General features: G+C 43.4%; 1 protein-coding gene across 4 annotated transcripts in view; it reads right to left on the bottom strand.

The window, feature by feature from the left end:
- Positions 1–442: 442 nt before the first annotated feature.
- The window catches only part of mlxip (MLX interacting protein), a 131,678-nt gene continuing 104,432 nt past the window's right edge, over positions 443–27,688 (bottom strand). The window contains exons 17-18 of one of the 4 annotated variants that reach the window (XM_068055034.1): positions 7,382–7,539; positions 1,710–1,796 (exon numbers count right to left, since the gene is read on the bottom strand). In XM_068055034.1, coding sequence (XP_067911135.1) covers positions 7,418–7,539 — 122 coding nt within the window. In that variant the 3' untranslated portion in view covers positions 1,710–1,796; positions 7,382–7,417. Of the gene's footprint in view, positions 7,540–27,688 lie in introns of all 4 variants that reach the window. The other 3 variants (XR_010977264.1, XM_068055033.1, XM_068055035.1) reach the window with 3 other exon arrangements.

Raw genomic sequence — 27,688 nt, 5'->3', positions numbered from 1 at the left:
TAGAGGACACTGATTTAAGGTTGAATGGCAAAAGAACCAAAGGCAACATGAGGAAAAATTTCTTTACACAGCGAGTGGTTAGGATCTGGAATGCACTGCCTGAGAGTGAGGTGGAGGCAGATTCAAGCATGGCTTTCAAAAGAGAATAGGATGATCATCTGAAGAAAAAAAATTTGCAGGGCCACGGGGAAAAGGCAGGGGAATGGGACTAGCTGAGGTGCTGTTGTAGAGAGCCAGCACAGAAACAACAGTATGAATAAGCCACAACAAAAACAAGAAATGCTGGATTCACTCAGCAGGTCTGGCAGCATCTGTGGAAAGAGAAGCAGAGTTAACGTTTCGGGTCAGTGACCCTTCTTCGGAGTTCCGAAGAAGGGTCACTGACCCAAAACATTAACTCTGCTTCTCTTTCCACAGATGCTGCCAGACCTGCTGAGTGAATCCAGCATTTCTTGTTTTTGTTTCAGATTTCCAGCATCCGCAGTATTTTGCTTTTAGTATGAATAAGCCTCCTTCTGCGCTGTAACCATTCTAGGATATCCACTTAAAATCAGGGCAAGCTCCACAAATTTGTGCAATTTGACTTGCCTTAAATGTTGGCTTAGAGTCAAGGCATACTCCAAGCTAGTTCAAGCTCGACTCAGTTGTGACCTGTATATTAATTTATCTTTGCATCAAGATTATATAGAACCAGCCACTTCTGCAGACATGTTATAAATGAATTAATTTTTCAAAATACTGAAATTATAGAAAAGTCTAAAGAAATATACTTCATACAAATAGTTTATCAATCAAGATGGTTTCAACTATTACCATCAAGAACCTGACCATTTAATAATCCTGGACTGCATTTAAACTTTTTTTTAAATAAAAAAAAGGACACTTTTCACAGATTGTGTACAATAAAGTTAGGGATATAGGCACACTAAATATACCATATTAGCATTATATTTATCAGCACTTAAGTTTATGCAAATAAATTATAAATGAGAGTTACAATAGGTAATGACGACATCAAGATTATAATCCATGTGACCAACACTCATAACTCAATAGCGAAATAAAATTATACCAGTATATAATCAGATTTCTGACATCACGTGACATTGCCTGCACAGTCTATTTGGGACAGATGTCTGAAGGAACTCATCTTGTACAGAAGCAGCAATGCCGATCATGTTTATTCATGCTGTCTTTTAAATGTTCATCACTTTTATAATCTAAACTCCACAACATACACTTTTACATGGGTGCCTCACACACCAGCAGAAACCCAGACACAAAGGAAGTTAATGAGTTTCCTTTATAGTTTTTATTATACAAAATACATTCAAAGTTGCATAGTAGGTTGGAGAGAGCAGCAGTTTGAAGGATTCAAGGTCTATTCCCATCCATCAGTCAAGTTTCTTTTGCAAAGGTTTAAGGATGACAATTAATGCTTAATTTAGTCATAACTGAGTGAAGACCACATATTCAAAAGTCTTGCTCACTTAGTATAGTAAAAGATCATGGGATATTCAAAATGCCACATTTTTAAAAAGTACGTGTGGAGAAATACCTATGATTTATATTAAAAATAGCACAAATATTCTGCACTTGGATCTTACACCTTATCATTTCATTATCCTTCCACCACAGTCTGACAGTTTTGGTTTTTCCTTTGACTTTTCTATTCGAGAATAATGGGTTCAATTCCTAGGACCAACATTCACTATGATCTACCTATTGCAATCAGACTAAAATTCCTCTCCCCACCCCCAGTTCTCTGTTGTGCGACCAGAAATGCCTTGTAGTTCCTGGAAAATAGAAAAAGAACATTTTATTTAATTCCTCCAGCAAGCAATTGTTTGTCTTATTGTTTTTTCCTCTCAGGGGAGAAAATAAATGTGGAAAATGGCACAAATGCCATCGAGGCATCTATTATATCCAGAAAAACAAAAACTTCTAAATTTACAACTGATTATAGTATTTAAAACTAACGACATCAAAAGAAACAATTTGAATATAAATTTGTAAAAGTCACACCAGTGCTTACATGAACATAGATAAGTATGAGGTGTTACATTTTGGTAGGAAGAATGAGGAGGCCACATACTGCTTGAATAAGCGTCTAAATGGGGTAGCGGAGCAAAAGGGATCTAGGGTACAGATTCGCAAATCACCAAAAGTAGCGAGACAGGTTGATGAAGCCATAAAAAAAAGAGTATTTCTAGAAGGGATAGAATTGAAAAACAGAGAAGTTACATTAAACCTCTACCAAACCTTGGTTAGACTTCACTTAGAATACTGAGCATAGTGCTGGCCGCCATATGATATAAAGGAATTAGAGGCCCTGGAGAAGGTGCAAAAAAATTCACAAGCATGATACCAGAAGAGAGAACATTTATTTATTAGTAAAGGCTGAACTGGCTGTGGCTCTTTCCTCTAGAAAAGAGAAGGCAGAGCGCGACCTAATAGATACCTTTAAAATTATGGAGGGGTTTGAGAGTGTAGAGGTAGAGAAGATGTTTCCACTTGTGGAAGAGACCAAAATTAGAAATCATAAATATAGAACATAGCTACGGATAGATCCAATAGGGAATTCAGGAGAAACCTCTTTACTCAAAGAGTGGTAGAATATGGCACTCACTAACACAAGGAGTAGTTGAGAAAAATAGCTTAGATGCATTTAAAGGGAAGCGAGATAAGCATGAGGGAGAAAGGAATAGAAGGATATGCTGATAGGGTTAGTCAAAAAGGAGTGGGAGGAGACCAATGGTGGAACATAAATACCAATGTAGACCAGGTGGCACAAATGGCTTGTTTCTGTGCTGTAGATTCTATTAATTCCATGCCAACACTAACTTCAATTAAAAAAAATGTTGTACAGAAGTAAAACAGAAGACAAGCACTGTAAAATCATAAGGATAGCTAACTAACCACCATTGAACAATGAGCGATTTTTCAACTGCTACATTTGTGATTATGGACAGTTTTCCCCCAGAGAATGAGAATGGCTGGAATTCACCAGAAACAGCAAGGCATTCTGTTTATCTCAAGGGCATTCCTTTCTTCATAGAATCTTAACTAGTATTAAACCTACTTTTATAAGTCATGTTAGAAATTTCACTTTTGAATAGACTTTTACTTGTTTGAACTAAACCATTAGACAGAAATGAATACTTGTGGCTTTGAAGACTCACCATCAATTTTAAGTATTTTGCTACTTGCCAGTTTGCTGAATGTTGCAGACGAGTGTGAATTTCCTAAATGCTGTTAATCCATGTATTCTACTTCCAATGATCGAAGTTTAAAAGCTTTCATACAGACTTAAAAAGGGGTAGTGGTTGTATGGATACAAAATGGACAGGAAGCAAAACGTTGTGGTGAACAGTTGTTTTTCCAGACCAGAGGGAAGTGTGCAGTGGTGTCGGTACTGGGACCATTGCTCTTTCTGATATACGTTAGTGGTTTGTACTTGGGTATGCGGGGTATAAATTTCACAATTTGCAGATGACATGGAACTCAGAAACGCAAGAACAATAAGGAGCATATTAGACTTGAGTAGGACATAGGCAGACTGGTGAAATGGGCAGACACATGGCTAATGAAATTTAACGCAGCGACGTGTGCAGTGATTCATTTTGGTAGAAGAATGAGGACAGGCAATATAAACAAAATGGAACAATTCTGAAGGGTATGCAGAAACAGAAAGACATGGGGGTGTACGTCCACACATTTTTGAAAGTGGCAGGACAAGTTGAGAAGGCTGTTAGAAAGGCAAAGAGGACTCTTGGCTTTATTAATAAAGGCACAGTGTGCAACAGGAAGGAATAAAAACAGAAAATGCTGAAAATATTGAGCATACCAGGCAACATATGAGGAGAGAAACCACATTCACGTTTCAGGTCGATGGCCTATTGCCAGAACTGAAAAAAGTTAAGAGATATAACGGGTCTTAAGCAAGTACAGAGACAGGGAAAGAAGGGAGGGGGAAAGAACAAAAAAGGGAAGGTCTGTGATAGGGTGAAAGCCAGGAGAAATTAAATGACAATAGAAATGAAGGTGCAAGGTAAAAGGAAATATTAAGTTCAACAATTCTAGATCATAACCTTTGAGCCCTTTTTTTTGGACAGAAACTGTTGGTAATGATTCTGCTATGCCCATTTACACGTCCTTTAGACCTATCTTTTCTCCATTTGTCCCATTACCATCTCCTTTTTCCTTGCACCATCATTCCTTTTCTAATTTAATCTCTCCTGCCTTCCACCCTCTCACAGATGTTAGCTTTTGGTTTTCTCCCCCAGCCTCCCCTTGCCTCTGTACTTGCTTAAACAACATCTCTAACCTTTTGCACTTTTGAGGAAAAGTCATTGGCCTGAAACATTAACTCTGTTTGTCTCTCCACAGATGCAGCCTGACCTGCTGAGTATTTTCAGCATTTCCTGTTTTTATTTCAGATTTACAGTATCCACAGTATTTTGCTTTTAAAAAAGCAAGGTCGTTATGCAAAATCTATATAAAATGCTAGTTAGGCTCCAGCTGGAGTATTATATTCAATTCTGGGTATCATATTGGGAAGGATGTCAAAGTCTTCAAGAGGAAGCAGAGGAAATTTACTAGTATGGTAGCAGGGATGAAAGACTTCAGTTACATGGAGACTAGAAGGGTTGTTCTCCTTTGGGTTGATCTCTGCGCTGTACCAATTCAGGTCTCTTGTCAATCCCCTATTTTAAAATCGCTCTAGCGTTGATGGCAGCTAAAAGCAGGGCCTAGGCCTTAAACTCTGGAATTCCCTCCCTTAACCTCCACATCTCGCTCTTCCTTTTAGACACTCTTTTAAACCTCTCTCTTTGACCAAGCTTTTGGTCAACTGCTTTAATATTTCCTTACTTGGCCAGATTGTCAAAATTTGTTCGATCATGTTTTCGTGAAGTGCCTTGGCCCATTTTAATATATTAAAGGCACTATATAAATGCAAGTAGTTGTTGTTGTAGAGCAGACATGGTTAAGGAGAAATTTGAGTGTCATGTTCAAAATTGTGAAGGTTTTGATGGAGTAAATAAAGAAAAACAGTTCCCAGTGGTGGATGGGTTGGTAACCAGGGCACAGATTTAAGGTAATTAATTGGCAAAAGAACCAGGGGCAATGTGAGGAAAACCTCTTTATGCAGCGAGTTAGAATGAATCGTGACTTTCTGCAAGGGTGGTGGAAGCAGATTCAATAACAACATTCAAAAGGGAAGTGGACAATACTTGGAAGGGTAAAAAAAAAATTGCAGGGCTAAGGGAAAAGAGCAGGGAGTGGGACTAACTGTACAGCTCTTTCAAAGAGCCAGTACAGTCACAATGGGCCAAATAGCCTCCTTCTAAGCTGCATCATTCTAAGTAAAGAAAAAATCTCAGCTCATGAGCTAGCATTGCACATTATTTCATGACCAAATTTAATATTCTCACCTTCCCCAAAGGCACTAGGCAGAGTTCCATAGGTGCAGTTAACCCTTTGGCACCTTCTCCAATTACCTATAGTTCAAGTATGAGCCTGAGAGCTTAGTACTAGCAGAATGCCCACCATGGTGCCATCAGAACCAAGCATGATCTCGATCTTCACTCAACATTCACATGTTTCATGAGTCAGTACTGGACCAGTCCCTAACCCAAGATCACTGTAGCAAATGTTCTAGTGCCTTGGCTGATATCAGTTACCTCTGCAACACTAAAGACTGTCCTAGTCCAGACTCAATACCACAACAGATGCATTTACCCAACAAGCCATCAGGAGTGCACTGAAAAACTTTTGAAAGCATGAACTTAGTATGTATACATTGTTCACTGTAAATTTACATGGACTTAATCAGATGACCACCAAAATGAAAGGTCAAAATTAAGAGTTGGCTTCTATTTTATTTAATAAAATATAAATGAAGCTTTAATACATCATGGGTCTAAATAGAAAAATGTGCAGATAGGACTGGAACCCTAAAACAATTATGTACACCAATCAGGTTTCAGATTTTGCACAAATTGCATACAGAGTCTAGATTGAACATGTGATCATCATTTTGTTTTTCATTGCCCAATCCAATACAACCACAACACAATTAATATTTCTGCCACATCATGACAAAACACAATTTATTATTCCTTAAAATGAAGATTTTTTTTCTTTAGGCAACATTTGAAATTATCTAATAAATGGACTTCGAATTTTCCCTTCCATTAACACAAGGAAGGTGAATCCACCATGCACTGATCCAAAACAAATGAGCACCTTTTTTCTATAATACATTATCTGTTTAACATTATTCATACCTGGTTCACTGGTAAAACAGAATAGAGACTAAATGCAAAAACACTTGCCTTTGCATCAGTTAAGTATTTTCTTTGGTTCTTAACATACAGTCTGCACTTTCCTCAGAAAACTTACTGGGGGGAAAAATCGAAAGGGTAGTATATAGGCATTGGACTTTCAAAAAAAGGAGTTAAACAAACATTGTTGCAAGTATCCAAAAATGTTATTTCCCTTGAGGTGACTTCTCTTAAATACATTAACACTTTGATTTTAATAGTAATTTACAAAAATGTACAGACTGTATAACTGAGGCTTTCATAAGCCACCGACAACAATGATTTATTGCTGTATATAGGACTTGCAGCTTATGTGTACCTGAGCTTAACTTTCTTCTTCACCATCAGAGTGATGCACTGAAAAAGGATGTTGAGTTACTAATGGATAAACCTTCTGATTTTTCTTTTGGTGGATGCATCCCTATAAGCAAGTTATTAAAAAAAGTGAAATCAACTGAAAGGAACAGCATCTTTTCGGGGTTGAAAATAAAACTAAATATTTGTACTCCAAACTTTGGATGCAATCAGAAGTTTTGGAACAAGTAAAATACCTTGAGTAAATAATAAATGCTCATGCTTAAAGCATCTTCACAAAAAATAATGCTAAAAGGAGTTGGCGTAGATTAGCAAAAACTTTATCATCTCTCCTCTTTCTTCCCTTACCCCAGGATATGGATGAGACAGACTGAAGTTGTACACTGCACTGATGCTGCCTGTTAGAGCAGAAAAAAGACAAAGTATTACTTGTGCCAAAAAGGAGCTGTAATGCATCACACCAGAAATATGGCATCCAGACACTGATATTCACAAATAGAGGTTTCCCTAATTTTGGAACTAATCTTTAGGGGTTAATTATTGGGTTTACCCTTGAAATCAGAAGGCTTATTGAAGGACAAGTGTTTAATACCCAGCTGTTCAGTTTAGGTTGCCCAACTATCCAGATCACAGCTTTCAATTTTGTTTAAAGTGCAAAAGTCACAGAGAGGAAGAGAAGGAAAGAAAGCATAATAATGCTTTTTCACCAGAAGGGCTATCTCCAACCATGAGACTCTCACATTTCACAGGAAATGCCACTGCAACAGAAGTTGACGCTATGACTCCCCACTGCTGTTACTGATCCGGTTTACAGCTTGCGTTGCTTGTTCAGGCATCAGTGATGGATCAGACAAAATGGATGTGGTAGTACTAAGTTGACGAAGTGTGCTCAGTACCACTGAAACAAAAGAAAATTGAATTTAGGTTTATGATTTATCAAACATTATAACATTCATTCAGCTGAATATGAAAACACTGATTCAATTTAAGATGTCCTATTCAGCATGAGAAGAGATTATTGATTGTCCAAAAACAATGGTGACAGGGATGAAAAGTCAAGAAAGAGAAAACCACTAAGTTTCTGACAACATTCCTCATTAGATGAACTGCTGCATCACTCTGGAGGTGTACAACCGACTGAGGCAGCTAACAGTCATTTTTGTACCAACACCAATGGGTATTTTAACAGAAAAGGAAAACATGATAAACTTAACAATGAAGCTTCCATAGCAAACTATGTGCATCTTGTTGGAAATTTGAATTAAAAAATTGTCATTATATTTTTCTGATTGATGTGGGTTATGTGTCAGTGTTTTCCATACTGCTCATATTCCATCAATACTATAGGGGTGCATCAGATAAGATGGCAGCTCTCAAGATATTTCTTTTGACTTTGATTCCTACCTATATTTTTCTTCATTGTTAGTCATAGAAACATGGTTCTTATTAACAACTCCTACAGTCTCCCATTCACCACTTTTCATAGGACAGCCAGAGCACATGGCAGTTAGAGAAGCTTTTTCTTGACTATTTCTAGTGAATGGCGAGTGTCAAATTATATATATATATATATATATATATATATACCCCACTGCCTTGTGGGCGTCTCGGGAGAGACCAAGGCTAAGGGAGTAAACCCTAACAGAAAATCCGGAGCGGAACCCCGTAGGCGGTCATGTGTCACCTTTGGCATGTTTCCGGCAGTTCCTGCAGCCATACTGGTGCCAAACGTCGTGTCCTGCACTCCTTTGGACCCCACCAGAAAGGCCGAGAGAGGGGTTTTGACGACTGGGCAACTCTCAACCTCCATAAATTTGCCCAGGCATGCGCCATGGAGAGGTCACTCCATAGTTGCCTCACAGCGACTGAAACAACACGGAAGGCAGCAGTTACGGGTTATAAGTCCAGATAAATTGGCGTAGAAACTGGGCGCCACGGGTTGCCTTTGTCGGTGGGAGAGGTCATTGCACCTCACTGGACAGCTACCGCCCGCCTCAAACCGGGCAGCCCCCGGTCAATAAGGTTCTGTCCCGCCACAGTCTGCCTGCTTCAATGGGTGCTTGGAGCTCAGGGTCATTGCCCGAAAGGTGGACTGATACACCGCACCAAACAACATGAAAAAAGGAAAGAAGGTACCAGCCCTTCGCTTTGCAAGCTGGAACGTCAGAACTATGTGTCCTGGCCTGTCGGAAGACCTTACACAAATCAACGATTCTCGGAAGACCGCCATCATTAACAACGAGCTCAGTAGACTCAATGTGGACATTGCAGCACTTCAGGAGACTCGCCTCCCCGCGAGTGGCTCTCTAGCAGAGCAAGACTACACCTTCTTCTGGCAGGGCAGGGATCCTGAAGAACCAAGACAGCATGGAGTGGGCTTCGCCATCAGAAACTCCTTGCTCAGCATGATAGAGCCTCCCTCAAATGGCTCGGAACGCATACTGTCCATCCGACTGCTCACCACCTCTGGTCCAGTACACCTACTCAGCATCTATGCTCCAACACTCTGTTCCGCACCTGAAGCTAAAGACCAGTTCTATGAACAACTCCATAACATCATTAGCAGCATCCCCAACACCGAACACCTATTCCTGCTGGGGGACTTTAATGCCAGGGTTGGGGCCGACCATGACTCATGGCCCTCCTGCCTTGGGCGCTATGGCGTTGGAAGGATGAATGAGAACGGGCAGAGACTGCTTGAGTTGTGTACCTATCATAACCTCTGCATCACCAACTCGTTCTTTCACACTAAACCCTGTCACCAGGTTTCATGGAGGCACCCAAGATCACGTCGTTGGCACCAGCTAGACCTCATTGTCACAAGGCGAGCCGCCTTAAACAGTGTTCAAATCACACGCAGCTTCCACAGTGCGGACTGCGACACCGACCACTCCCTGGTGTGCAGCAAGGTTAGACTCAGACCAAAGAAGTTGCATCATTCCAAGCAGAAGGGCCACCCGCGCATCAACACGAGCAGAATTTCTCACCCACAGCTGTTACAAAAATTTCTAAATTCACTTGTAACAGCCCTTCAAAACACTCCCACAGGGGATGCTGAGACCAAGTGGGCCCACATCAGAGACGCCATCTATGAGTCAGCTTTGACCACCTAGGGCAAAAGTGCGAAGAGAAATGCAGACTGGTTTCAATCTCATAATGAAGAGCTGGAACCTGTCATAGCCGCTAAGCGCATTGCACTTTTGAACTACAAGAAAGCCCCCAGCGATTTAACATCCGCAGCACTTAAAGCAGCCAGAAGTACTGCACAAAGAACAGCTAGGCGTTGCGCAAACGACTACTGGCAACACCTATGCAGTCATATTCAGCTGGCCTCAGACACCGGAAACATCAGAGGAATGTATGATGGCATGAAGAGAGCTCTTGGGCCAACCATCAAGAAGATCACCCCCCTCAAATCTAAATCGGGGGACATAATCACTGACCAACGCAAACAGATGGACCGCTGGGTTGAGCACTACCTAGAACTGTACTCCAGGGAGAATGCTGTCACTGAGACTGCCCTCAATGCAGCCCAGCCTCTACCAGTCATGGATGAGCTGGACATACAGCCAACCAAATCGGAACTCAGTGATGCCATTGATTCCCTAGCCAGCGGAAAAGCCCCTGGGAAGGACAGCATTACCCCTGAAATAATCAAGAGTGCCAAGCCTGCTATACTCTCAGCACTACATGAACTGCTATGCCTGTGCTGGGACGAGGGAGCAGTACCCCAGGACATGCGCGATGCCAACATCATCACCCTCTATAAAAACAAAGGTGACCGCGGTGACTGCAACAACTACCGTGGAATCTCCCTGCTCAGCATAGTGGGGAAAGTCTTTGCTCGAGTCGCTCTGAACAGGCTCCAGAAGCTGGCCGAGCGCGTCTACCCTGAGGCACAGTGTGGCTTTCGTGCAGAGAGATCGACTATTGACATGCTGTTCTCCCTTCGTCAGATACAGGAGAAATGCCGTGAACAACAGATGCCCCTCTACATTGCTTTCATTGATCTCACCAAAGCCTTTGACCTCGTCAGCAGACGTGGTCTCTTCAGACTACTAGAAAAGATCGGATGTCCACCAAAGCTACTAAGTATCATCACCTCATTCCATGACAATATGAAAGGCACAATTCAACATGGTGGCTCCTCATCAGAGCCCTTTCCTATCCTGAGTGGTGTGAAACAGGGCTGTGTTCTCGCACCCACACTTTTTGGGATTTTCTTCTCCCTGCTGCTTTCACATGCGTTCAAATCCTCTGAAGAAGGAATTTTCCTCCACACAAGATCAGGGGGCAGGTTGTTCAACCTTGCCCGTCTAAGAGCGAAGTCCAAAGTACGGAAAGTCCTCATCAGAGAACTCCTCTTTGCTGACGATGCTGCTTTAACATCTCACACTGAAGAATGCCTGCAGAGTCTCATCGACAGGTTTGCGTCTGCCTGCAATGAATTTGGCCTAACCATCAGCCTCAAGAAAACGAACATCATGGGGCAGGATGTCAGAAATGCTCCATCCATCAATATTGGCGACCACGCTCTGGAAGTGGTTCAAGAGTTCACCTACCTAGGCTCAACTATCACCAGTAACCTGTCTCTAGATGCAGAAATCAACAAGCGCATGGGTAAGGCTTCCACTGCTATGTTCAGACTGGCCAAGAGAGTGTGGGAAAATGGCGCACTGACACGGAACACAAAAGTCCGAGTGTATCAGGCCTGTGTCCTCAGTACCTTGCTCTACGGCAGCGAGGCCTGGACAACGTATGCCAGCCAAGAGCGACGTCTCAATTCATTCCATCTTCGCTGCCTTCGGAGAATACTTGGCATCAGGTGGCAGGACTATATCTCCAACACAGAAGTCCTTGAAGCGGCCAACACCCCCAGCTTATACACACTACTGAGTCAGCGGCGCTTGAGATGGCTTGGCCATGTGAGCCGCATGGAAGATGGCAGGATCCCCAAAGACACATTGTACAGCGAGCTCGCCACTGGTATCAGACCCACCGGCCGTCCATGTCTCCGTTATAAAGACGTCTGCAAACGCGACATGAAATCGTGTGACATTGATCACAAGTCGTGGGAGTCAGTTGCCAGCATTCGCCAGAGCTGGCGGGCAGCCATAAAGACAGAGCTAAATTGTGGCGAGTCGAAGAGACTTAGTAGTTGGCAGGAAAAAAGACAGAGGCGCAAGGGGAGAGCCAACTGTGCAACAGCCCCAACAAACAAATTTCTCTGCAGCACCTGTGGAAGAGCCTGTCACTCCAGAATTGGCCTTTATAGCCACTCCAGGCGCTGCTTCACAAACCACTGACCACCTCCAGGCGCGTATCCATTGTCTCTCGAGATAAGGAGGCCCAAAAGAAAAAAAATATATATATATCTGTTTGAGTATGAACATTCTTTTAAACCACAATATTATAAACCAGAACACTTGTATTTCTTTACAGTACATGTATTACAAGCACTGGTGTCAATGGGATCACTAATCTTATACTGGTTACAGACCTTCTTAGGACAGGGATTAGCTTTGTTATGTCCTAAAAGACAAAATTTAGATTGGGCAGGGAAAAAATGTGATTAGTTTAAAAAGTGATTAAAATAGCAAATCCAGTGCCATTAATATATTAAGTGGATGTGCAGCAAGGGAAATTCTTTGTCTGTCAATCGAACACATCAATTCAACTGTGTGGAGTAATCCAACAGAAGCCCTATAAACATGATTACAGCTGTAATCTACAGAGAAAAAAATTCATACGTAACATTACTTCCATTTGTCTCTTCAATAATGTTTCCTTTTAAGGAGTAGGTGGTGAAGGGCTTGGATTTGAAATTTACCAGAGAGGACCTCAACATAATTTTGCAAGTTTATAAAGAGATGCAAACCCTATTGGAAGTGGGTGACCCCCAGTGACTATTTATAACTGTTGCACTTAACTTTTCCTTTTGGTAATGTGCTTTCTCAGATTTTCACTGCATTTGATTCAGTTATCCAAAACATTTGTTTACAACTTGCAAAAGCTGCTTTTTGAGTAGATTCAACCACTGAAATTATATGAATAATCACAGACAGGCTACAAACAGTTTAACTGAACAATTTGGCTCCATTGCGTCCAGTATTGAGTGCTGTTTTGTCTCCAAAATGTCGTTCGCAGCAGGCGCACACACTTCCTAGTGCTAGCCACGTGGAAGGCTATTCTGGTGAGGGCGTTAGTGCATGCGCGCAGGGAGTTTCCTCCAGAAGTATACAAAGTAGTTAATATAGTGATGTCAGAAGTATACAAAGTAGTTAGATAGTGATATCAATCAGCATCTAATGCTGATGTGACGACAGTGCTGCCATTTTGGAGCTCAACATGCCATTAATGGTATCCCTTAACCTTGCACAGCTGAACATACATTCAGCAGTAGGAAGGACCTACCTTCTCCTGCTGCCCCACCTCCACCAACCCCCCCAACCAGTGCTATTTAACAGGATCAACTACTTTCAGATTAGTTGTTGATTGATTCCTACTGGTTTGCAATTATAGAGGGTTTTGTGGTTTCAGAGTTGTTCGAAGATGAAGTCTACAGGGAGTGGTGACACATGTGCTGCAGAGTTTGTCCTGACTTGCTCCCAGACAAGGGTGCAGCAGTGTGCATCCCCCTTGGCCTACAGCACGACAGGCAGAATTAGCAGAGGTGACACAGAGCAGCACAAGCTGCTGGTAAAGTAAGAAGGAGTGGGAGATAGGAGACCATATCCACCCAGGATGTTCAGGGAGCAAGCAATTCTCTTTCCTGAAACTTAGCAAAGGACTGTATTTTTTTTTATTCATTCATGGGACGTGGGCATCATTGGCTATGCCAGCATTTATTGCCCATCCCTAATGACCCTTGAGAAGGTGGTGGTGAGCTGCCTTCTTGAACCACTGCAGTCCATGTAGGGTAGGTACACCCACAGTGCTGTTAGGAAGGGAGTTCCAGGATTTTGACCCAGTGACAGTGAAGGAACAGCGATATAGTTCCAAGTCAGAATGGTGTGTGACTTGGATGGGAACTTGCAGGTGGTGATGCATGTGCTGCTCTTGTCCTTTGAGATGGTAGAGGTCGCGGGTTTGGAAGGTGCTGTTGAAGGAGCCTTGGTGCATTGCTGCAGTGCATCTTGTAGATGGTACACACTGCTGCCACTGTGTGTCGGTGGTGGAGGGAGTGAATGTTTGTGGATGGTGTGCCAATCAAGTGGGCTGCTTTGTTCTGGATAGTGTCGACCTTTTGAGTGTTGTTGAAGCTGCACCCATCCAGGTAAGTGGAGAGTATTCCATCACACTCCTGACTTGTGCCTTGTAGATGGTGGACAGGCTTTGGGGAGTCAGGAGATGAGTTACTCGCTGCAGGATTCCTAGCCTCTGACCTGCTCTTGTAGTCACGATCTCTCCATTTTATGAAAGATGTTCTCGCCAAAATCTGCCACTTACTGCAGCCTCAGAGTAAGGCAAGGATGGGGGACATGAGGGGGGGGGGGACATGAGGGGGCGGGGACACGAGGGAAGAAAGAAAGGGAGGAAAGGGCGAGAAGAGGAGAGCGCGAGTAGGGTGGGAAGGGGGAAGAGGGTGGGAAGGGGGAAGAGGGTGGGAAGGGGGAAGAGGGTGGGAAGGGGGAAGAGGGTGGGAAGGGGGGAAGAGGGATCCCACGGGGATGTGGGGGGGGGGGGAGAAAGGGGAGGGTGGAAGCAGGAACATAGAGAGGGGCCCCACGAGGGAGGGGGGGTTTGGAGGGGGCAGTGGGAGGGTGGATAGTGGCTCTTTGAGGGCTGAGAGAAGTGCCTCAAGGGGTGGGGCCATGAGGGGTGGACATTGGGGGGGGGGGGGGCCGAAGAGAACCTGAGGGGGTGACATGAGGAGAGGGAAGAGGGACAGGGGAGGTGGACGGGAGCAGGGTCGGGCAGAGGATGAGAAGGGGACAGGGAAGGAGTAGGAGGGGAAGAGAAAAGAGGGAGTGGAGGCGAGGGATGGGGGAGGGGAAGGGAGGGAGGGAGGGTGAGAAAGCAAATCAACACAATCCTTATCTGGCCACACTATTCGAATACAACTCATCGGACTGCGACACCATTAGACGCAATCCCAATTCTCCATTCACCAGCAGTCCCACACTTTACCTTCCCTCTGTTATTGATCATCGCAGCGTCCATTTGGCCACAATGCTAAACTAAATGCCACTGCATTTTAAACCAAATTTAGAAATCAAACCATGCCATCTTGCATACAAATTTATACCAATGACCCTTCTGTATTTCCTTAGTGCCTGTATTCTGTGCGTCTTTGCACGTCTTAGTGCTCGTACTCAGTGCTACCCGAGTGGCTGCAACATGGCTAGTGGAATGCTGCTGATGATGTTCATTGAGGGGATACTGCAGATGCCCTTGCAGGACGACCTTGAACAGTTCTGGCTCTTGAAGGCCTGGCTTTGCACTGCACCTTCTCAGCATGGGGGGCAGCAGTCTGGGCTAACAGGCAACAGCAAAGACACTAGTGGGAGGATGAATGCTGCCATCCTGAGAGAGTAAACAGGTTTGTGCTCTACAGAGCCACTGCCTGGGACGGCACCTCAGCAATACTAGCAATATGTAAGAGGACAGAGTACTGCAATCCTGCAACACTCTGCAAGCCCTTTTGAACACAGGTATCGGTAGCTATGATGGCAGCATAAGAACATAAACAGGTGCAGCAGTAGGCCATACAGCCCCATGGGCCTGCTCTGCCATTCAATAGGATCATGGCTGATTTTCGATCTGAACTCCACCTTCTCGCCTGATCCCAAAAGCTTGATTCTCCGAGAGTCCAAAAATCTATCTTAGCCTTGAATACACTCAACGAGTGAACATCCATAGCCCTCTGGGGGTAGAGAATTCCAAAGATGACAATCCACTCAGTGAAGACATTTCTGCACATCTCAATTCTAAATGGCCGACCTCTTATCCTGAGACTATGCCCCCTAGTTCTGGACTCTCCAGCCAGGGGAAATAGCCTCTCCAATCTACCCTGCCAAACTCTCTCAGAATCTTATATATTTCAACGCGATCACCTCTTATTCTTCCAAACTCCAGAGAATATAGACTAATTTTACTCAGTCTCTCCTCATAGGACAACCCTCATACCCAGGAATCAATCTACTGAACCATTGTTACACCCCTCTAAGGCAGGTATATCGTTCCTTCAGCACGGAGACTAAAACTGTAAACTGTAGTCCAGGTGTAGCCTCACCAAAGCCCTGTACAATTGAAGTGAGATTTCCTTACTCTTGTACTCCAACCCCCTTGCAATAAAGGCCAATATACCATTTGCCTTCCTAATTTCTTCCTGTACCTGCATGTTAACTCTGTTTCATATACAGGAAAACCAAATCCTTCTGAACACCAACATTTAATAGTATCTCACACCATTTAAAAATAATGGTTTTCTATTCTTCCTACCAAAGCGAATAACCTCACACTTCCCCACATTATACTCCATCTCCCACCTTCTTGTCCACTCACTTAATCTACCTATATTTTTGCAAACTCGGTGTCCTCCTCACAGCTTACTTTCCCCACCTAGCTTTATATAGTCTGAAAACTTGGATACATTACACACAGTCCCATCATTTAAGTCATTGATATATATTGTAAATACCTGTGGTCCCAGCACTGATCCGTGCAGCACCCTACTAGCAATGACCTGACCATCTGAAAATGACGTGTTTATTCTACTCTGTTTTTTTTACCCTTTAACCAATCCTCAATCCATGCTAATATATTAACCCCAAGCTCACTAGCCTTTATCATGTGGCACCTTCATCAAATGCCTCTTGAAAACCCAAATATACTACATCCACTGGTTCCCCTTTATCTATCCTGCTAGATACATCCTCAAAAAACTCTAATAGAGTTGTCAAACACAATTTCCCTTTCACAAAACTACATAGAATACCAGAATATGATTCGGCAGAGTCAAAGTGCCATTGCCACTTACTTATTAATGGATTTCACACTTTGCCCACAACTGATGTCAGGCTAACTGGCCTGTAGTTCCCCATTTTCTCTCTCTCTTTCTTGAATAGCGAAGTTACATCTGCTACCTTCCAAACCACTAGGACTGTTCCACATTGGACTATCACAACCAGTTCATCCAATATCTCAGCAGTCACCTCTTTTAGAACTCTAGAATGTAGGTTGTCAGTCTAGGAGATTTGTCAGCTTTTGGTCTCATTAATTTCTTCAGTACTTTTCCTTTAATAATAAATAATTTAAGTTCCTCACTCTCATTAGACCCTTGGTTCCCCATTATTTCTCGTATATATTTTTGTGTCTTCTACCATGAAGACAGATACAAAGAATTTGTATAACATCTCTGCCATCATTCTCCATTATTATTTCTCCTGTGTCAGCCTCCAAGGGATCCACATTTACTTTTGTTACCCACTTTTTACATACTTGTAGAAGCTCTAACAATCTGTTTTTACATTTCTGGCTAGTTCACTCACGTTCTATTTTCTCCCTCCTTTATCAACATTTTGGTCATCTTTTGCTGGTTTTTAAAACTCTACAAATGTTAAGGCTATTCTTCTTGGCAACATTATAAGCTTCTTCTTTAATCTAATACTACTAACCTCTTTAGTTAGTCAGGATGGATCACTTTTCCTATGAAGTTTTTATTTCTCAATGGAATGTATATTCGTCGAGAATTATGAAATATTTCTTTAATTGTTTGCCATTGCTCTTCTGTTATACTTCTTAAGTAAGTCATTCTTGAACTGAATGTGAAATTCTGTCTTATGTTCACTCTTCCCCAGAGCATCCCTTAACTATGAGATTAGTAGTTAATCCTTTCTCATCATACAAGACGAGTTCAAAATTAGTCTGTTCCCTAGTAGGTTCAAATATATATTGTTTGAGGAAACTGTCTCAAATGCATTCCATGAATGTGCCCTATGAACTACAATTGCCAATTTGATTTGCCCAGTCTATATGAAGATGAAAGTACACCACGATTAAAGCATTCCCTTTGTTACAAGCTCGTATCTCTTGATTAATGCACTGTTAGGGAGCCTATAAACTACTCCCATTAGTGTTAACTGGCCCTTTTTATTTCTCATCTCCGCCCAAAGTGATTCTACTTCCTGATCTTCTGAGCTAAGCTCCTTCCTCATTACTATCCTTATGTCACCCTTTATTATCCAGGCTACCACACTTCTTTTCCACTTAGTCTGTCTTTTCAAAACATCAAGTACTGTGGAATATTTAGTTCCCAACCTTGGTCACTATGCAACCACATCTCCGTAATGAGCAACCCTATTTATCTCTATTTGTCCCATTAATTCGTCGATCTCGTTACAAATGCTTTGTGCACTCAGATAAAGCACCATTAATTTTAAATGTTACCATTTTCCCTCTGATTTGACCTTATTCACTGGTGCACTACTACCGTTAAACTCCCTGTCCCCTCCTGTCACACTCTACCCAAATCCCTACACTGTTCTATGTTCTTGAATTCTTTTTAGATTTATTTCCCCCGATCTAAACCCTCCCCACCGCCTTTTAAGATTAAAGCCCTATCCACAGCCCTAGTTATTTGATTCACCAGGACACTGATCCCAGCCAAATTTAATTGGAGACCATCCAACAGAACAACTTGGTCCTTCCCTTTTTCAGAGGCCTCCATGCTCCTTGACATAGACTACAAGGATAGGGTTGCAGCGAGGGTAGAGGGGGGGAAGGCAAGAGTTGCACGCTTACACCATCTGCAGTTTGTCAATCAGAAGAGAGTGAGGGATAATGGGGAAGTGAGATGTGAGGAATGCCAGCATTCGCCAGAGCTGGCGGGCAGCCATAAAGACAGGGCTAAATTGTGGCGAGTCGAAGAGACTTAGTAGTTGGCAGGAAAAAAGACAGAGGCGCAAGGGGAGAGCCAACTGTGCAACAGCCCCAACAAACAAATTTCTCTGCAGCACCTGTGGAAGAGCCTGTCACTCCAGAATTGGCCTTTATAGCCACTCCAGGTGCTGCTTCACAAACCACTGACCACCTCCAGGCGCGTATCCATTGTCTCTCGAGATAAGGAGGCCCAAAAGAAAAAGAAAAAGAAAAGAGATGTGAGGAGGAGGATTAGGAAGAGATACCGTTATCCCCAATGATTTCAACCCTGCCGCTGACCACGGTCTCAGGCATGGCTGCTCCAATGATGGCACACACTGTCTCCTCCATGTGTTAAGGATATGCAACTTTTCCTGTCCCCCACCGATTACGCACCACCCTGTCCTGCAAGAGAGCGGTGCATCAGTGAGGATTGTGCAATGTGTCTGGGTTATGTGGCTGTCATGGTGAGTAGCTGGCAGTGCATGCCAACTGGGAGATGTGGGTGCAAGATCTGCAGCAGTGCCAAGCGTGTGAGGAAGCTATGAGTCATGATTGTTAGAGATTGTCGGTAGATGAGTGATGGGGGTGTGGTGTATTGAGCAGTGGGGGAATAGTGCTGCAGTTGGTGGGATGTGGCATTTGAAGATACATTCACTGACCTTGACCACTAGTGCGAAGTAACTGAATCTCTTGTGCCCTGCATTCAGGTCTTGGAGGTTAGATTCCCGGCACTGGCTGTCTTTGCAAAGTTTGCCTGGAGGGTCTCCTGGTCCTCTGTGGATAGATGACATTTCTCCTCCTCTTCACTCTGCACTAAGGCTGCCAGTGCAGTGTCGGAAAATCTTACAATCTGTTCTCTGCCATGTTGTACCATTATTGAGTGTTCCCCATGTCAAAATCAGTTCTAGAATGATTTCCAGCACCTGCTCCAGCCAAAGTTCACCACCCTTTTAAGAGGTGCAGGCTTGTTTTAAGTAGTGCAGGCAAGCATTAACGCATGCTAGCTTCTTAGGATTTTTTTTTTAAAGAACATTACAGCGCAGTACAGGCCCTTCGGCCCTCGATGTTGCGCCAACCTGTGAAACCATCTGACCTACACTATTCCATTTTCATCCATATGTCTATCCAATGACCACTTAAATGCCCTTAAAGTTGGAGAGTCTACTACTGTTGCAGGCAGGGCGTTCCACGCCCCTACTACTCTCTGAGTAAAGAAACTACCTCTGACATCTGTCCTCTATCTATCACCCCTCAACTTAAAGCTATATCCCCTTGTGTTTGCCATCACCATCCGAGGAAAAAGACTCTCACTATCCACCCTATCCAACCCTCTGATTATCTTATATGTCTCTATTAAGTCACCTCTCCTCCTCCTTCTCTCCAACGAAAACAACCTCAAGTCCCTCAGCCTTTCCTCGTAAGACCTTCCCTCCATACCAGGCAACATCCTAGTAAATCTCCTCTGTACCCTTTCCAAAGCTTCCACATCCTTCCTATAATGCGGTGACCAGAACTGCACGCAATACTCCAGGTGCGGTCTCACCAGAGTTTTGTACAGCTGCAGCATGACCTCGTGGCTCCGAAACCCGATCCCCCTACTAATAAAAGCTAACACACCATATGCCTTCTTAACAGCCCTATTAACCTGGGTAGCAACTTTCAGGGATTTATGTACCTGGACACCAAGATCTCTCTGCTCATCTACACTACCAAGAATCTTCCCATTAGCCCAGTACTCTGCATTCTTGTTACTCCTTCCAAAGTGAATCACCTCACACTTTTCCGCATTAAACTCCATTTGCCATCTCTCAGCCCAGCTCTGCAGCCTATCTATGTCCCTCTGTATCCTACAACATCCTTCGGCACTATCCACAACTCCACCGACCTTCGTGTCATCCGCAAATTTACTAACCCACCCTTCTACACCCTCTTCCAGGTCATTTATAAAAATGACAAACAGCAGTGGCCCCAAAACAGATCCTTGCTGTACACCACTTGTAACTAAACTCCCGGATGAACATTTGCCATCAACCACCACCCTCTGTCTTCTTTCAGCTAGCCAATTTCTGATCCAAAGCTCTAAATCACCTTCAACCCCATACTTCCGTATTTTTTGCAATAGCCTACCGTGGGGAACCTTATCAAACGCCTTACTGAAATCCACATACACCACATCCACTGCTTTACCCTCATCCACCTGTTTGGTCACCTTCTCGAAAAACTCAATAAGGTTTGTGAGGCACGACCTACCCTTCACAAAACCGTGCTGACTATCGCTAATGAACTTATTCTTTTCAAGATGATTATAAATCCTGTCTCTTATAACCTTTTCCAACATTTTACCCACAACCGAAGTAAGGCTCACAGGTCTATAATTACCAGGGCTGTCTCTACTCCCCTTCTTGAACAAGGGGACAACATTTGCTATCCTCCAGTCTTCCGGCACTATTCCTGTCGACAATGACGACATAAAGATCAAGGACAAAGACTCTGCAATCTCCTCCCTGGCTTTCCAGAGAATCCTAGGATAAATCCCATCTGGCCCAGGGGACTTATCTATTTTCATACTTTCCAAAATTGCTAACAATTTGTGCCCCGATTGGGCATGTAGCCATTCACCAGTGGGGGGACAAGTGGCTGGTGAAATTTAATGCAGAAAATTGTGAAGTGATTCACTTTGGCAGGAAGAACAAGGAGAGACAATATAAATTAAAGGGTATGAGGCTAAAGGGGGTGCAGGAGTAGAGAAACCTGGGGGTATATGTGCACAAATCACTGAAAGTTGCAGGGCAGGTTGAGAAAGCGGTTAGTAAAGAATACAGGATCCTGGGCTTTATAAATAGAGGCATAGACTACAAAAGCAAGGAAGTTATGATAAATCTGTATGGAACACTGGTTTGACCTCAACTGGAATAGTGCGTCCAGTTCAGGCACCACTTTCAAAAAGATATAAAGGCATTAGAGAGGGGGCAGGAAGACTGAGAATGGTTCCAGGGATGAGGGACTTCATTTTTTATTTTTAAGAGATACAGCACTGAAACAGGCCCTTCGGCCCACCGAGTCTGTGCCGACCATCAACCACCCATCTATACTAATCCTGCACTAATCCCATATTCCTACCACATCCCCACCTGACCCTATATTTCCCTACCACCTACCTATACTAGTGGCAATTTATAATGGCCAATTTACCTACCAACCTGTTACATGGAGGGATGGAGAAGCTGGGGCTGTTCTCCTTGGAGAAGATTAAAGAGGAGATTTGATAGAGGTGTTCAAAATCATAAGGGGCCTGGACAGAATAGATAGGGAGAAACAGTTCCCATTGGCCAAGGATCCAGAACCAGAGGACACCGATTTAAGGCGATTGGCAAAAGAAGCAACAGCGACATGAGGAGAAACCTATTTTACGTGGTTAAGATCCGGAATGCACTACCTGAGAGTATGGTGGAGGCAGATTCAATGGAGGTCTTCAAAAGACAACTGGATAATTATCTGAAGAGAAAAGATTTGCAGGGCTACAGGGAAAAGGCAGGGGAGTGGCACTAGGCACGTTGTTCTTGCAGAAAGCCAGCATGGACATGACAGGCCAAATGGCCTTCTTCAGTCTATGGATTTTAATGCTGGCTTTATGCTACATTTACAAGTGATCCAGGTCTTTTTGTACACCTGCTCATTTAAAAAAAAATTATTTCACAAAGGTGTGAGCATCACTGGCAAGGCCAGCAATTGTTGCCCATCCCTAATTGCCCTTGAGAAGAAGGGGTGAGCTGCATTCTTGAACCACTACAGTCCACTGGTGCAGGTGCACCAAAAGTGCTGTTAGGAAGGGGGTTCCAGGTTCCTAACCCAGCGAAACTGAGGGAACAGTGATATAGTTCCAAGTCAGGATGGTGTGTGGCTTGGAGAGGAACTTGCAGGTGGTGGTGTTTCTTTGCATCTGCTGCCCTCGCCCTTATAGGTGGTACAGGTCACGGGTTTGGAAGGTGCTGTCGAAGGAAGCTTGGGGAGTTGCTGAAGTGCATCTTGTATATGGTTCATGCTGCTACCACTATGCGCTGGTGGTGGAGGGAGTGAATGTGGAATGTGGTGGATGGGGTGCCGATCAAGCTGGCTGCTTTGTCCTGGATGGTGGTGAGCTTCTGGTGTGTTGTTGGAGCTGCACCCATCGAGGCAAGTGGCAAGTATTCCATCACACCCCTGACTTGTGCCTTGTAGATGGTGGAGAGGCTTTGGGGAGTCAGGAAGTAAGTTATTCGCTGCAGAATTCCCAGCGTCTGACTTGCTCTTGTAGCTACAGTATTTATATGGTTGGTCCTTTTCAGTTTCTGGTCAATAGTGACCACCCCCCTCATGAATGTTGATGGTGGGGGGAATTCAGTGATGGGTAATGCCATTGAATGTCAAGGGGAGGTGGTTGGATACTTTCTTGTTACAGATAGTCATTTGCAGATGTGGCACATATGTTACTTGCCACTTATCAGCCCAAACCTGAATGTTATCCAGTTCTTGCTGCATGTGGACAGGGACTGCTTCAGTATCTGAGGAGTCACTAATGGTACTGAACACTGTGCAATCATCAACGAACATCCCCACTTCTGACCTTAGGATGGAGGGAAGGTCATTGATGAAACAGCTGAAGATGGTTGGGCCTAGGACACTACCCCGAGGAACTCCTGCAGTGATGTCCTGGGGCTTAGACATTTGGCCTTCAAAAACCTCCTTTGTGCTAGGTATGACTCCAACCAGTGGAAAGGTTTCTCCCTGATTCCCATTTATTTCAATTTTGCTAGGGCTCCTTGATGCCACACTCTGTCAAATGCTGCCTTGATGTCAAGGTTGGTCACTGTCACCACACCTCTGGAATTCTGTTCATTTACATTTGTTTGGACCAAAATTTTAATGAGGTCTGGAGCCGAGTGACCCTGGCGGAACCCAAACCAAGCACTGGTGAACAGGTGATTGCTGTGTAAGTGCCGCTTCGCAGTGCCAGCTAGCACTGTCGACGACATCATCCAACACTTTGCTGATGATTGAGGAGTACACTGATGGGGCGGTAATTGGCTGAATTGGATATGTCTTGCTTTTTGTGGACAAGACACATCTGGGCAGTTTCAACATCGTCAGGTAGATGCCAGTGTTATATGTGTATTGGAACAGCTTGGCTAGGGGCGTGGCTATTCTGGATGTGATGTTGTCAGGGCCCATAGCCTTTGCATTATCCAGCACCTTCAGCCATTTCTTGATGTCAGGTGGAATTAATTTAATTGGCTGAAGACTGACAACAGTGATGCTGGAGACCTCAGAAGGAGACTGAGATGGATCATCCACTCGGCACTCATGGTTGAAGATTGTCTTCGGGGAAAGGTTGCGTTTTTCTCTCATAGTGAAACGCTATTTGCTGGAGATATACTATTTCACATCCATTATTAACAAAAGATCTATAGGTTTCCGCGTTTCAACCTGTGAACATCTCTACTTACCTAAATAGCCCAACAATCAACATGTTCTTACTTTGAGTATCACCCTCATGTCTGGAGTTTTAAGTCTGGTTTTAAGCCTAATTTTTAAGCCATTTGTAGGATCCTGGATCAATGTTAACCAAAACTCTTCCTCTTGATCTTTTTTGCCATTGTATTTCTAACATCCCCAGACAGATTCCTTCCCCTCTATCTATATGTTCAAAATACTGAGGCTCCTTTTCTTCATCTTGGTGAACATTGTTTTTCATTTCTCAGCCTTTCAAACTTCCACTTACAATCTCATTTTGTTGTCAGTTTAATTTCCTCTCTGTCTACAAGGCTTGCAGTATTTTCTGCATATAATGCAGACATTAATACACTTGTCTCTCAGTTTTGCTTTTATATACATTTTCTGCCTGCCTTTATTAAGATGCTAAAGCGATGTTTTGTGTACAGCTGGAATGATAGTAGGAACCCCGTAGTACCTCAATCAAGTGTCTGCTCTTCACATGTGAGCCCAGTGAGGTATTTAGTTCTGAGCATCATCACAAGCAAGCACAATCTTGTACTCACCAGATGCCAATATATGTAGGGTGGAACTTTCAACTTGACTAGAGCATAAAACATAAGACAGTGGATCAGTCATCGGCTATACACCCTGCCTGATTTTCCATTCTTTCGACTATAATGAGTGGCCAAATTGCTACCCCTGGATTTATGCTCTGAAGTTGAAAGTCCTGCCCTTTCACTTATGGGGGTAACTGGATAACTATCACAGAAAAAAACCCTAGTTAATTTTCCCGTTAACCCAAAGAAGCTACAGTCTTATTTGTGCACGGGACAAAACTAGTTAGCCGGGTCAAGCCAGAAACCTTCCTAATTTGCATGATCCTGTTGTACATCAATGTATATATCAGGTATATATCAGTTGGCTGAGTGACAGGAAATACAGTAGTGGTGAACAGTTGTTTTTCAGACTGGAGGAAGGTATATGGTGGGGTTCCCTAGGGGTTGTTATTAGGACCACTGTTTTTCTTGATCTATATTAATGACCTAGACTTGGGTGTACAGGCACAATTCCAAATTTTGCTTGGAAGTATTGTGAACTGAGGAGAGGCTAGTGATATAGGCTGGTGGAATGCACAGACATGTGGCAGATGAAATTTAATGCAGACAAGTGTGAAGGAGAGGCAATATAAAATAAGGCTGCGTTTGCTGACAATGCAACTTGTGCAACTAAAACGTCACAGTCTGTGACGTTCAGGCAGCTGCAGCAGCTGCCAGGACTACTGGTGCTGCTCAAATAATCACACAAAGGCAACATAAACCCATGGCAGCACACAAAGGCTGGAGAGAGCGAGCGAGCGGGTGGGAGTGAAGAGAGAGAGAGAGAGAGAGAGAGAGACAGAGAGAGAGAGAGAGCGCGCGAGCGAACGAACGAACAGGCGGGGGGTGGGGGAGAAGGAGCGGGCACCCGCTGCCATCAAGGTCTTCAGCTGCTCTCTCCCTGCTTCCCCCACCCCCGCTTCCACCTCGCTCTCTCGCTGCTCCCCCCCCCACCGCTTTCTCCACGTGTTATGCGATGATGTCATCTGCGCATGCGCAGAGTCCTAGCAATGCGGAACACAGCGCACACGCAGAGAGCAGGAGCCAGTCTGGTAACGTCAGCGGCTGGCTGCGTTGTCAAGAATCACTGTTTCTGTATCTATCCCATCAAATCCCTTACTCATTTTAAATACGGTATCTCAATTTAAACCATCTCAGCTCAAGGAACAACAAGCCATGTTTGTGCAACCTATCCTTATAATTTAACTCGATAAGCGCTGGTATCATACTGGCGAATATGCACTGTACCCCACACACCCCGAAGCCACCCGTGCCCTCACCGCCCCCAAGTCAATATATTCTTCCTCAGCTGTGGTGCAGTACTCCCAACACTCTGTACAACTGAAGCCTAACTTCCTCCCTTTTGCATTCGAACCACCTTAATATAAATGCTTATGCAATTTAAAAAAAAAAGTAATTTGTGTATGTGGGCACCCAAATACAGTTGCTCTTCTGCAGCTCCTAGTCTCTTGTCATTAGGAAGATATTTCTTTCTTGAACTAAAGTGGATGAACTCACACTGAAGAAGTATGAAAACTTAAGTTTCAATTCATCCAACCATCATGCTGACCATGGACACAGCATCTTGAAAAACCAGCAATCGTGAAGCTTTACAATTTTTCATGTGGCATACTTGCCATAAAATTGCATTCAAACAAATGGAACATACAGTACAGATCTTCAAAGATATATTAAAAACTCAAAAATTGTAATAAAAGACCAGAAAAATTACAATTGGATATGAGGCCCTGTAACTTAGGAATCGTGCCAGTTTTTTGGGCGGAGATGTGTTCAGACGAAGGGATCAATTAACGGGCGTAAAAAAGGGAAGAGATTTGAACGCATTGTATTTATGCGCATAACTCATGCTGAAAATTCCATGAACTTTTAGGTGATAAAATTTATTTTGTTCGCAGTGCCTCTGGGTTCAAACACTATGGAAATTCAAAGCTAATCTCTTGTGCTGAATCCTATCAAATGCGTTCTGGAAATCCATATAATCAGCATCTATGTTCACCACGTTACTGACCTCAAAAAATTCAATTAGATCATTAGACATTACCTACCAGTCGCAAATCATGTTGACTCTGATAAGCTCATTCAGTAGCTCAGTTGCACTATCCTTAATGACAGATTCCTGTAACTTCCCCACAACAGATGTTAAACCAACAGGTCTGTAGTTACCTGATTTCTCCCTCCCTCCTGTCTAAAATAATAGAGTTATATTTGCAATTCAAAAGGCACAATTCCCAAATTTAGAAAGCTTATGATGAACACATCTTCAATTACCCCTCCTCTTTGTTAATATCCTAGAGTGGAAACTATCAAGTCTTGGATATCTATCTAGCTTATTTACCTCATTATTTTCTCAATGTTCTACCGCTATTGTGAAAAAGGACACAACGTACTCAGTTAATCAAGTCTGTCATTTCTCTATTATCTATTATAGTAACACCTACATTTGTCTTTATTGGGCCCATATTCCCCTCCACCACTCTTTCTCAATACACTTATAAAAACTTTTACTGTTAAGTTTCATATCTCTTGCAAGTTTTTGTTCATAGTCCCTTTTAGCACAACTATTACTTTCTTTGTCTCTTGTTTTTTTTAGCTCTCCCAGTCTGCAGGATTCTCACCTTTCTGTGCATTTGTCTGAGCCTTTTTCCTTTAGCTTACTATATTTTACCTAGTCTGTTGACCATTGCTGCTTAAATGTACAAGTGGAGATTTTGTTTTCTGGGAGTATGTGGTATTGCATCAATAACTCCTTGAACCTAATATCAAATTCAATCATATTATGGTCACTATTCACAAGATATTTCCTCATAGTCAGATTGTTAACTATCCTGGTTTGTTACTCATCACTAAATTTAGTATGGCTTTAGCCCCTGTTGGTTTTAAAACATATTTAGGGCGGCACAGTGGTTCGCACTGCAGCCTCACAGCTCCAGCGACCCGGGTTCAATTCTGGGTACTGCCTGTGTGGAGTTTGCAAGTTCTCCCTGTGACCGCGTGGGTTTTCGCTGGGTACTCTGGTTTCCTCCCACAGCCAAAGACTTGCAGGTTGATAGGTAAATTGGCCATTGTAAATTGCCCGTAGTATAGGTAGGGGAA

The sequence above is a fragment of the Heterodontus francisci genome, chromosome 23, assembly GCF_036365525.1.
Source record: "Heterodontus francisci isolate sHetFra1 chromosome 23, sHetFra1.hap1, whole genome shotgun sequence".
Taxonomy (NCBI): domain Eukaryota; kingdom Metazoa; phylum Chordata; class Chondrichthyes; order Heterodontiformes; family Heterodontidae; genus Heterodontus; species Heterodontus francisci.
The sequence above is the reverse complement of the archived record's forward strand: the minus strand, read 5'-3'. Positions and strand labels throughout refer to the sequence as shown.